The 12,932-nt window shown below is 42.8% G+C and overlaps 1 protein-coding gene across 1 annotated transcript in view; it reads right to left on the bottom strand.

The window, feature by feature from the left end:
- Positions 1 to 12,932, bottom strand: part of PAXIP1 (PAX interacting protein 1) — a 37,082-nt gene that overhangs the window by 13,510 nt on the left and 10,640 nt on the right. The window contains exons 4-8 of the mRNA XM_064162827.1: positions 11,800 to 11,863; positions 10,138 to 10,251; positions 5,791 to 6,435; positions 1,559 to 2,291; positions 732 to 826 (exon numbers count right to left, since the gene is read on the bottom strand). Coding sequence (XP_064018897.1) covers positions 732 to 826; positions 1,559 to 2,291; positions 5,791 to 6,435; positions 10,138 to 10,251; positions 11,800 to 11,863 — 1,651 coding nt within the window. The remainder of the gene's footprint in view (positions 1 to 731; positions 827 to 1,558; positions 2,292 to 5,790; positions 6,436 to 10,137; positions 10,252 to 11,799; positions 11,864 to 12,932) is intronic.

Raw genomic sequence — 12,932 nt, 5'->3', positions numbered from 1 at the left:
TACTCCCCTTGAGTACTGTGTCAAGTTCTGGGCCCCTCAATTCAAGAGAGATGTTGAGGTGCTGGAGCACGTCCAGAGAAGGGCAACAAAGCTGGTGAAGGGCCTGGAGCACAGCCCTGTGAGGAGAGGCTGAGGGAGCTGGGGTTGTTTAGCCTGCAGAAGAGGAGACTCAGGGGTGACCTCATTGCTGTCTACAACTACCTGAAGGGACATTGTAGCCAGGTGGGGGTTGGGCTCTTCTCCCAGGCAATCAGCAATACAACAAGGGTACACAGTCTCAAGTTGTGCCGGGGTAGGTACAGGCTGGATGTTAGGAGGAAGTTCTTCACAGAGAGAGTGATTGGCATTGGAATGGGCTGCCCAGGGGGGTGGTGGAGGCACCATCCCTGGAGGTGTTCAAGAAAAGACTGGATAAGGCACTTAGTGCCATGGTCTAGTTGACTGGATAGGGCTGGGTGCTAGGTTGGACTGGATGAGCTTGGAGGTCTCTTCCAACCTGGTTGATTCTATGATTCTATAATTCTAAAGCATTTTGATTACTGCTTCTGGTCAGTTGCAACTGAATGATGTTTTTTAGGTTGTAATTCAAACACTACACAAAAGGATGTTTAAAAGAGGATGTTAAAAAGAAAAGGGAGCAGTGCTGAAATACTTCCAATGATTTCTTTTACAATTCAGTTACTATGGCATCATGTTATCAAAAGGTTCTTAAAACCACAGAAGAATCTTACCCGTTTCCAGGTCGCTAAGAGCTGCTTGTCTGACATCTGTTCTGGGTAATCAGCAATTGCAAAGACACAGCCCAATAGGAAATAATCTTCTGGAACTGGAGTAGTTTGGCATATAAGAGAACAAAAGAACCTGAATACTTAGAAGTCTGAAGAGTTCATCTCAAGACATAGTTACTACACTAATCTCTCCTATTACCAGGTTACAAACATCATTCAATTTGGAAGGAAATCTTTCCTGGAAAACATAAAAGTCAAAATTTGAAAGCTAACAGCCACATCTAAGGCAAAGTTCAGCCTAAGATTTGGTACTGCTCTTCATAGTTTTTCATGCAGTAAGAGGGGCTAAAGGGGCCAAAGGAAGCAGCACCACTTCCTCTTTTATACAGATCAGCTATGAATAGTCAAAATAATTGCAAAGCATGGACAGAATTCACAGCAAGGTATGATAATTTTCATTCTGACACCAAATCTCCACTAATTTACCAGCATTTCCAAAATTTGAGTTGTGTTTCCAGTTTTTATACTGGTGAAAGCACTCCCCTCAATAAACAATTCTGGCATGCATAGACAACACTGCTGTTATAGTATAGTTTCTATGCCAGTGACATGAAGTCTGTATTTGAGAAGAGAAAGTTATCAGTGCTTTTCTGCTTTTCAGATTCCTAGATCACCCTCAGCTGTAATTTAAATCTCTTTGCCTATGAATGGTATTTCTAAGTCTTACAGCCCCATACAGTAAACACAACTTTAGTTTGTGATACTCTAACCCACATTATGTCATATCATTAGATACTTTTTTCCAGGGTCAGAAGGCAATAATTACTAACTTTCCACTGCTGGATCATGTCCATAAAGTGGCTGCTGTTGCAGTTGTTGCTGTTGCTGCTGGTGGTGTGGTGGCTGCTGGACAGCAACTTGATGCTGTAGTGCTTGAGGTGCCTGAGTTAAGTGCTGTGCTGCCTGATTCTGCATTTGCTGTTGTTGATGCTGTTGGTGTAATCGCTGTAAGTGCTGCTGCTGCAACTGCTGCTGCTGTATTTGTTGCTGATGATGTTGCAGCTGTTGTTGTTGTTGTTGCAGATTCTGTTGCTGTAGCTGCTGCAGTTGTTGCTGTTGTAGCTGCTGCTGCTGCAATTGATGAAGTTGCTGCTGTAAAGCATGCTGCTGTTGGAATTGGAGCTGTTGCTGAGGACGGTGTAGCTGCTGCTGAGCATGTAACTGCTGCTGTGGAAACTGAAGCTGCTGTTGTGCGAACTGGTGCTGCTGATGGACTTGCTGCTGCTGTTGTGAAAACTGATGAGGCTGCTGCTGTTGGAAAGACTGCTGAGAAATCTGGGGTTGTTGCTGCTGCTGCTGCTGTTGAAGCTGCATAAGTTGTTGAGGTTGAAGGTGTAGAAGAGGATGGTGCTGTTGCTGTTGTGCTTGATGTGACTGCTGTAACAAATGTGTCTCTGGTGTTAGTTTCACTTGACTAAACAGCACCGCATTTGGATGTCCCTGTTGGCTATGATTTACTTGTTGTTCTAAACTTTTTGTAGGTGCTGAAAGTGATTGTAATATCTAGAAAACAAAGATTAGTTTTTGTGACCTTTTTGTTGTCATTCAGTTTCAAAAATACTTAAAAAACTACTGGGAAAACACAATTCTCAAATGAAAAGAACCTTATGCTTAAATGCATGGTAAACGAAACAACTAACTGGTAGTAGCAAAAGGCAGGTGTGGAACTACACACCTAATATAACACAGTAGCACATTTTAGCAAAGTGTAAGATTAAACCCCATCCCTGTGTCATTAATGATATCACCAACAGCATTATGGCTATTAACACTATATTAGTAATAACATTGATCAGCTGTAATATTCACTTGACGGTCTATTGGCCCATTAAGTTCAAAGTTTTGTTCCACAGTCTTATTTCCTTTAACTTAAGAAATGCTAATAATGCCCCTACCAATCAGCTGCTTCAAACATGGGAACTTAATACAACCTGGCTTTCTTTTGAACCAGATTAGGAGTATTTAGCTCTATTTCTTAGACTGAATCTCAAAATACAACTTCAGAGTTTCTTGGGGAAAAAACTACATAAACCAATGCATACTTAAGAATAATAGAATCTGCAGTTTAATTTCTTTTTTTTTGGTGTATAACTCACTGTTAAGGGAAAAATCATTTCACTCTAAGAAGACTCGAGATAGCAAGGGAGTTTAAGCATCAGAGAAGGGAAAATTAGGCAAATTCCTAATAGATGAGTTCCCCATTAAGAATTAAAAGGATCAATAGGAAACTCAAGACTTTCCATTCATAAAGTCTTTAAACATGAAATCTGCTTTGATGAATCCTGTAAAGCTTCACCCATACTATATCATCACATACAGAGTAAACTTCATTTGTGTGTGTGCAAGAGGGGAATCCAAATACATCACTAAAACACAAAGCAAATTGACTGTATCTCTAAGATGTCAATCAACTCTTCATCAAAGGTGGCTCAAGTGGCTTTTTTACAAGGCACTTCAAAATGTCTCAGGTTTCATCTAAGTAATTTTGATGTTGGCAGAGCAAGATGTTTACAACCAGGACTATGAATTCATCACTCATGTCTAGGCATCACCACAGTATAAACATTCAGTAACTAAAAATGACACAGAAACAAGAAAGTTTCTGTGGCTCAGTGTGAGGAGATATCTTCATGCCACTCTCCACAAGAAGTCCCAGAAGTCAAAACTGCAGAAGCTTCAGGATGTATTTAAAATAAAATGACACAACTTCCAAAAATATCTTAGGGCTATATTCAGAAAGTAACTCTCTATCTGCAAAATGCCTTATTATTACAGATCTTACCATTCAATAGAAAAGTGAGGTTTAAATTAGACATTAACTTCCCAAGACTGTGCAATAAGACACAAAATCCACCCACAACTGGTATCCAAGAATGATATAAAATACATTGTAACCTAGCTAGAGGGAAGCTATAAGGAGATAGGAAGAATTGGCATTATTCATCCCTGCAGGAAGCAGATTCACAATTTTGAATGCAAAGCTTTCCTCCACATGCTGGAGCTGGCACAACAACCTACACAGCAGCCTGATATGGCACCTGAGAACAGTACTTGCACACCATAGTCAAGTCTCTGGTCTAACAGACTTCTGGAGTACAAAGTCTAGCCAATGCACAGTTTTACATACAGAAAAATACTTCCACAGGGACACCACTAAAAAGCATTTGATAGGTTGTGGAAGATCACAGAATGTCAGGGGCCAGAAGGGACTTCGAAAGATCATCTAGTCTGACCCCCCTGCCAGAGCAGGATCACCTGTGCCAGATCACACAGGAAGGCACCCAGGCAAGTGATGTTCAGACATGAAACCATCAGCAAACTTGCCAGCACTGGCCAAGCAACCAGCATGTTGGAAGTTCTGCTTAGTTGCTACCCAGAAGCCTCAGACCTTAAAAAATTCAAAGCACTGAGAAAAGGAATCGTAAGATTCTGTTATGCAATGAAGCCTGCATTTCCATTTCATATAGAGAAGTCAGACAAGACATTTCTGAGGCACTCTCACTTTTGTGTGCAGGTACCAGCTGCAAGCTTCAGTATTATTCAGGTACCTTTTTCACCATCAAATGAACATCCAAATAAATGCACCAGTGCAGTTAATTAAGTAAAACATATGTCTAACATGTCTAGTAAAATATGGCCACTTGTTTCTGTTCCTTTCCCATGGACATCTAAGAATGCCAGTGCTGCAAGTAATTTCAGTGCATGCTCACTCACTTCTTAAATCTCTTCTGAAGATAAATTCAGTACCAAAGCTGCAATTACTTCAACCACACGAGTGGCATAAACACTTGCATGTTAGGATTTCTGCATCATAATTCTGACTACACTATATAACAACTTAATGATGCCCAGCAGAACAACAGAGTATAGAACTGAACAATCAATTTCACAGTTTTATGTCTTTATAGCACAAATAATTCCCAGTGCTGAATATAAAGCTCGAAGGGTATGAAATCAGCTTTCCTGAACTAGCCAAGTAATTCTAAACTACTGAATTGCTGTCTTTTTTTTTATCTTACCAAGTAATAAATACTGAAACTCTAAACCATGCTAAACACAGCTTTACTCTTCCAAACATTATTTTACCAAGGCATTTCCATTTCTGTGAACCTGCTAGGAATGAAATTGCTTATGAGGAGGTTAGAAACATAATCACGAGGTCTAAGTATCACAGTATCACAGTATCACCAAGGTTGGAAGAGACCTCATAGATCATCAAGTCCAACCCTTTAGCACAGAGCTCAAGGCCAGACCGTGGCACCAAGTGCCACATCCAATCCTGCCTTGAACAGCTCCAGGGACAGCGACTCCACCACCTCCCCGGGCAGCCCATTCCAGTGTCCAATGACTCTCTCAGGGAAGAACTTTCTCCTCACCTCCAGCCTAAATTTCCCCTGGCATAGCTTGAGGCTGTGTCCTCTTGTTCTGGTGCTGGCCACCTGAGAGAAGAGAGCAACCTCCTCCTGGCCACAACCACCCTTCAGGTAGTTGTAGACAGCAATAAGGTCACTCCTGAGCCTCCTCTTCTCCAGGCTAACCAATCCCAGCTCCCTCAGCCTCTCCTCGTAGGGCTGTGCTCAAGGCCTCTCCCCAGCCTCGTCGCCCTTCTCTGGACACGCTCAAGCATCTCAATGTCCCTCCTAAACTGGGGGGCCCAGAACTGAACACAGTACTCAAGGTGTGGTCTAACCAGTGCAGAGTACAGGGGCAGAATGACCTCCCTGCTCCTGCTGACCACACCATTCCTGATGCAGGCCAGGATGCCACTGGCTCTCTTGGCCACCTGGGCACACTGCTGGCTCATGTTCAGGCAGGTATCCATCAGCACCCCCAGATCCCTTTCTGTTTGGCTTCTCTCCAGCCACTCCAACTCCAGTAATATGGGGAACTTTTACTCCTCTGTATATTACAAAAGAAAAATAAAAGGAAACTGAAGCTCTTGAATACAACAGGTTCCTAAGAGAAAGTCCAAGATCTTATAAATGAAAAGCCCAACACTTACATGTGCTACATTTGATGGTCTATTAATCTGCTGAATATCAGCACTATTAGTAATATTCCTTAACGTCCGCACAGCTGGACTCCACGTAGCCATCATCTCCTGTCGATCAGAACTTTGGGCACCTTGTACTGAAGCCATTAGATTGCCTCTCATGTCTGGAGGCAAAATATTACCTGGCACTGGTGGGACATTGGCACACAAATTAATTAACCCAGAGTCCTTCCCTTGGGGCAACCTGCGCTTTGCAGCAGATGCCTGTGGGACTTCAGCAGGTGTCCAATTCAAATTCCTTTCCTGCTTTTCTGGAGAGGAATCTGAAGAATCATCAAACATCAGTTCCCCTTTTGCCTTTTCAGCAGTAGTAGATTTTGGTGAAAAAACTTGATCACCCAAAGGTGATCCTTCTCTAGAAGATGCTGGGCTTGATAACTTCTCATCAGTACTAGCTTCATTTTGAGAATCTTGTTCTTCATTTTCTACTTCTTCCTCCTCTTCCTCCTCTTCCTCTTCTTCCTCTTCGTATATATTTAAACGAGGATGATAAGGAATCTCTTCTTTTTTAGTCTTATCAGCTACAGAATCCAGTACCCAGTCAGGTGTCACAATTTTAATGCTGTCCCGTTTACATGCACATTCATATTTTTCCTGGGGGAAAAGAAAGGGAAAAAAAAAGTATTTTATTTAAAGAAAGAAATTCCCAAGTAACTTCTTCTGGGGCAGGACATAACCACAGCTTCCAAGGGATTAAAACAAACTCCTCCACAATCAGAATATTAGCACAGACTGAAAGAGTTGGGGCTGTGCAGGCTGCACAAGAGGAGGCTCCCAGGTGACCTTCCAGGATCTGAAGGGGGCCTACAAAAAAGCTGGGGAGGGACTTTTTAGGCTGCCAGGGAGTGACAGGACTGGGGGGAATGGAGCAAAGTTGGAGATGGGTAGGCTCAGACTAGACGTGAGGAGGAAGTTGTTGAGCATGAGAGTGGTGAGAGGCTGGAATAGGTTGCTCAGGGATGCTGTTGAGGCCCTGTCCCTGAAGGTATTTGAGGCCAATCTGGATGGGGCTCTGGCCAGGCTGATCTAGGGTACGATGTCCCTGCCCATGGCAAGCGGGTTAGAACTGGCTGATCCTTGCAGTCCTTTCCAACCCTGACTCATTCTATGATTCTAATACATAAGATTCAGAAGGCACAACTGCAGCAGAGAAAGTCTTAACTTGCAAAAACACCACTAATCAAATTCTTCTCCAAGCCAGTCACCAAAGGATTAGAGAATCATGAACCTGGCTCTGAAAAAGCCTTTTGTAACCCTAGCAGCTAATACTAAGATACAGTCTAAACACAGTTTATACTGACATTTTCTCCACTGCAAGAAGTATTAAAGAAAAAACCACTAATGTGAAAAAGCATTCAGAGAAAAATCAGAACTTCCTAATACAGTGGAAACAAGTATTTACAAGGAGATCACTGAAAACACTCCAGCAGGAACACAATTCAGAAAGCAGGTGAAGTATTCTCCCATACACCACAGATGCTGCAAACTGCCATGTTGCCCTCAACTTGGAAGTTACACTCTTGTCCAAATAGAAGCTAACTTCATTTCTATGAGAATTCAGAATGCTGACAAAGTAGGAAATTTAACACTCTCTCCTTCCTTATCATTTCATCATTTGAAGATATGTACAGAAGGTAAATCTTCACTGTTTTCCTTCCTAAGAATTAGAAATAGACACAGAATCAGTGCTTTATTTATTCAAACATCCTCTTTCACCCTCACAAACATCAAGACTGGGACAAAAAAAAACCCTAAAATTACTTTTCTGAACTAACTTCAGGATCCAATATTTGAAAGTGATAGAACTGAGATTTTCTTTGTATGTCAAACAATATAAATTAACAACCAGCACATTCAGAGGAAATTAATTTCATTTAATGATCCTCTAGAGTTATTTCCTACAATGAAACTGTCACTCATAGGCAATAAAGAGATTACAGATGAAACTAAGTTTATTTGCAGATATTAGTTTTCACCCTTTCTTTGTGGTGAGAATTATTAAGGATCTTGTTTTATCACCTTCTGTCTAGCCAAAGCAATCATTTAAGTTTTCACCAGTGTCAAAACTGTGCTCATTAAACAGCGCTGGAGATTCTCTTTCAGTAGTATGTCAGAACAGGAGGATCAGAAGAATTTTAAGTAATCATCTTATAAATTTGTTCCTATGAAATGGTAACATGATTTAAACAATTCTTTTTCCCTACACATATGAAAAGCTAATGAGAATTTAAAACTCAGTGATGAAAATGCACTTGTGTTGTTAAATGACAAAAAGCAAAACACAAAAATTGCTCCACCCACCACAGTAACTGCAAGAATCCAAGCCATCATTTTGCAGGGAGCTTCATTTGTTTAAAGTACTTTCACCCTCTGAACAAACACACTAAATCAATTACAAACATTCTCCTTCAGGAAGAGGAGTACCTAAACATTTCATGAAGTTTCGGTGAATTATTAAAGCATTTATAGCAGAGGCCAAAGGGATGAGATTGAACAAGGCTAAGTGCAGGGTTCTGCACTTTGGCTACAGCAACCCCAAGCAGTGCTACAGGCTGGGGACAGAGTGGCTCAAGAACAAACAGGCAGAGGGGGACCTGGAGGTGCTGGGAGAGAGTAGCTGAAGATGAGGCAGCAGTGCCCAGGCGGGCAGCAGAGCCAATGGCATCCTGGCCTGGTTCAGGAAGAGTGTGGCCAGCAGGGCAAGGGAGGATATTCTGCCCCTGTGCTCAGCACTGCTCAGGCCACCCCTTGAGTGTTGTGTCCAGTTCTGGGCTACTCAATTCAAGAGAGATGTTGAAGTGCTGGAAGGTGTCCAGAGAAGGGCAATGAAGCTGGTGAGGGGCCTGGAACACAAACCCTATGAGGAGAGGCTGAAGGAGCTGGGGGTGTGCAGCCTGCAGAAGAGGAGGCTCAGGGCAGAGCTCATTGCTGTCTGCAACTACCTGAAGGGAGGCTGTAGCCAGGTGGGGTTGGTCTCTTTTGCCAGGCAAGCAGCAATAGAACAAGGGGACACAGCCTCAAGCTGTGCCAGGGGAGGTCTGGGCTGGATGTTAGGGGGAAGTTGTTGGCAGAGAGAGTGATTGGCATTGGAATGGGCTGCACAGGGAGGTGGTGGAGTCGCTGTGCCTGGAGGTGTTGAAGGAAATCCTGGCTGGGGCACTTAGTGCCATGGTCTGGTTGATTGGCTAGGGCTGGGTGCTAAGTTGGACTGGATGAGCTTGGAAGTCTCTTCCAACCTGGTTGATTCTATGATGGTAGAGGAGGCTATTCTGATGTGCTCAAACATTGCCTTTAGTCATTTCCATTATCCTTCTGATTCAGTTTTCTATTTGCATAAATACAGACAAAAGATATCAATTGATGCTATTAAATTATGAGGAGCTGTGGACCTCCCATGAGGGCAGAAAAGCCTTTTGGGAGAAAAGTGGATAGATCAGAGAGAGCTGGGCAACTGCCAGCTTCCTCAAGGAGGGCAGCAGAGGTCGGAGGTATCAGGGATGGGACATGAGGAAATGGAATGAGGCTTTATCAGAAGAAGTTCAGATTGGATATTAGGAAAAGGTTCTTCACTGAGGGAGAGGTCAGTCACTGAAGGTGTCCCAGTGAAGTCACGGCACCAAGCCTGTCAAAGAGTTTGGACAACTTTTTTAGTCATAGAGTTCAGTTTTAGGTAGTCCTGTGAAGAGCAGGGATTTGGACTCGATCCTTATGGGTCCCTTCCAGCAGGACATAGGACTATAACTCTACAAAGTGAGTAGAACAGGAATGCTGTGCACTTTTTATCCCACCATCTCTAAGAGGAATGAGTCAAAGGATCTTGACAGTTCTTTTTTTTAGAGTAAAAAAAAAACCAAACCAAAAAACTGTACCTCCATCTGCTCTCTTTCTTTCTTTCTCCCTTGGAACATCAAAGGGCATTTGACACAATTTCTCAATGCTGTTCTTCATTTTTCCTTCCTGATTCTGTAGCTATTGATTTACTAATCCTAACCACTAATGATTATGACATGTTAAAATTAGGCTGAGATGAACAGAATAAAGAATAGAATGCTTTATTCAACCAGAAATACAAATAGTGATATGAAATTGGACATCCTTTGAATTCAGCAGGCTTAAAATCACGCAGAAAACAAAGAGGAACTGAATAGCTGCGACGCATAATTGTGTTGAATTTAGCTGTTGAAGACTAAAGAACAGCCTTAAGAATCCTAACTTCAGGGAAGTGGAGACTTTTGGATTATTCAAAAACAAATGAGAGCTACAAGAAGAAGAATGGTCCATATAATAAACTCTTACCCCCTTTGGCTCAGGCACAATCAAATGAGTGCACTTATTATTGAGGCTCAGCCGGCAATTCCCTCCATAAAATGTAATCAAAGCCCACAGTGTATTTCGGTCCTCAGATGAAACCTAAAAGGAAGGTAAATAAGCCTTTTAGTTCCATACAAGCAGCTGCCTGCTGCTGGAAGAATTTCAGTGCAATATATGACACACCAGTTACAAGTTTAGTTTCATGGATTATCTGTCACTTTTAAATACCAAATTAGAATGGAAGTTGCTAAGAGAGTGACAAAGAGACACAAGAAATTAAAAACCAAGAATGAAACACAGAGAAGGATAAAATATTTTTCACTCTTGCAGAAGTCAAAACACAAGAAAAAAAAAGCTAGTGAGCAAGCAAACAAGAATTATTTATCTTAGGCAACCTGTTTAAATTCATTAAACAGTATTTAAACAAATAGCCCAAATTAATCACCTGTGTAAACACCTGAAATGTTTGTTTCTAACAATTCCTGTCGCAGCAATGTTCCCCTCCCCTGCCAAGAAAGCCACATGTATCTAAGCTATTACCAGCCAAAATTAGCAACAGGATTACAGGAATAATTTGTAAAAAGTCTAAAGCACATCTACACACAAGATCCATTAGCACCTTGGCCCTGATGCTCTTCTGTCTGTGCACACACTCACTGCTCACAGATCTGCAGAGCTGGCTAGGAACAAGAGCCACTGAAGTACTACGACCTTTCCAATTACTTTACCCACTGGTGCTCTTACTAATGTCCCACTCTCTAAGCAGGTAAAATATGTTGGGTGAATGGTGTGTTAAAACAGAAATGGCATCCTGGCCTGGATCAGGAACAGTGTGGCCAGTAGGACAAGGGAGGTTATTCTGCCCCTATGCTCAGCACTGCTCAGGCCACACCTGTCCAGTTCTGGGCCCCTCAGTTCAAGAGAGATGTTGAGGTGATGGAATGTGTCCAGAGAAGGGCAACCAGGCTGGTGAAGGGCCTGGAACACAAACCCTATGAGGAGAGGCTGAGGGAGCTGAGGTTGTTTAGCCTAGAGGAGGTTCGGGGGTGACCTCATTGCTGTCTACAACTACCTGAAGGGAGGCTGTAGCCAGCTGGGGTTGGGCTCTTCTCCCAGACAACCAGCAATAGAACAAGGGGACACAGTCTCACATTGTGCCAGGGGATGTACAGGCTGGATGCTAGGAGGAAGTTGTTGGCAGAGAGTGATTGGCATTGGAATGGGCTGCCCAGGGAGGTGGTGGAGTCACCATCCCTGGGGGTGTTCAAGACAAGCCTGGCTGAGGCACTTGGTGCCATGGTCTAGTTGACTGGCTAGGGCTGGGTGCTAGGCTGGACTGATCTTGGAGGTCTCTTCCAACCTGGTTGATTCTATGATTCTATGAAATAGAATAGGAGCACAGACGTTATATAGGGCAGTGTAGTCTGCATTTTGGAATCACCATAGGGCTGAACACAAGATAAATTACTGATTGGATGTCCACAGTTTGAAATGTTCACTGTTATTTACAGTGAAAAACTCTTGGGTGATTATTCACCAACACACAGAAAATAAGGAACAGTACAAGAGAAAAACTGGTAACTCTCCCCAAGATGCACATGCATCATATACATATGGTACACTGGAGTAATATGGTTCACTTCTTACCTGAGAGAGACAGGCAGTGACTCCAAAAAAGATCTGACACGATTCTGGAGAAAAGCCATTTACACTGGAAAGCAGGTGTCAAGGATGCAAATTAACTTAAATGAAAGTTTCCTGAGGGACATCAGAAGGCAATTAAATAATTTGCATAGTACTTGTCAGTTGTTATCAAGTATCTGACCATTCCAAAACTTCTACTTTTAAAAGCAGGGTGTCTGGTGCAAGTTATATGCACTTAAAAAAAAACAAACATACAAGATTAAAACAACACACTCAAAACAATCAGCAAACCCCTGTGGTGCAAACTGGATCAGGGCTCTTCTAATATTATGATCAATTTTGGTAACATTAGAAACTTGGCCCAGAACTTCTCCCCCAGCACATCATAGCAGGCTTAGTGTTAATCTTCCATGCCTAGAGATATAGGAGAACCTGAGGCAAAAAATTTCTGCTACAACAAGGAACACACACACCAGAAAAAGAAACAACAACAACAAGGCTAGAAAGCAATACAGAAGCCAGAGGTTTCAGAACAAGCACAACTGGTATCCAACTGGTAGAGTTGTTGACTGAAGATACCTTTTGGACCCTAACTTGGCCTTTGCAATTTCTCAGAGTGGACAAGTAGAACAATTTCCCTAACATACAGCATGGTTATTAAGGCCACAAAAAGCACTGAGCAACAAATATATCAGTGGACAAGACAAAGTATTACACAGATTGTCTGCAGACAGCAATAGGAAAGTCAGCCAAGCAAAGCCTGGGCTGCATCAGGTGAAGTGTGACCAGCAGGTCAGGGGAGGTGATTTTCCCCCTCTACTCCACTCTGTGGAGACTCCACCTGGAGTACTGCACACAGTTCTGGAGCCTCTCTTACAAGAGGGATGTGGAGATGCTGGAGCATGCCCAGAGAAGGGCCATGAGGATGCTCAGAGGGCTGCAGCAGCTCTGCTGTGAGGACAGACTGAAAGAGATAGGGCTGTGCAGGCTGGAGAAGAGGAGGCTCTGAGGTGACCTTCTTGTGGCCTTCCAGTAACTGAAGGGGGCCTACAATAAAGCTGGGGAGGGACTTTTTAGGCTATCAGGTAGTGATAGGACTGGGGGGAATGGAGCAAAGCTGGAGGTGGGGAGAGTCA

The sequence above is a fragment of the Pogoniulus pusillus genome, chromosome 23, assembly GCF_015220805.1.
Source record: "Pogoniulus pusillus isolate bPogPus1 chromosome 23, bPogPus1.pri, whole genome shotgun sequence".
NCBI lineage: Eukaryota > Metazoa > Chordata > Aves > Piciformes > Lybiidae > Pogoniulus > Pogoniulus pusillus.
Note: the sequence above shows the minus strand (reverse complement) of the source record. Positions and strands in the feature narration are given on the sequence as shown.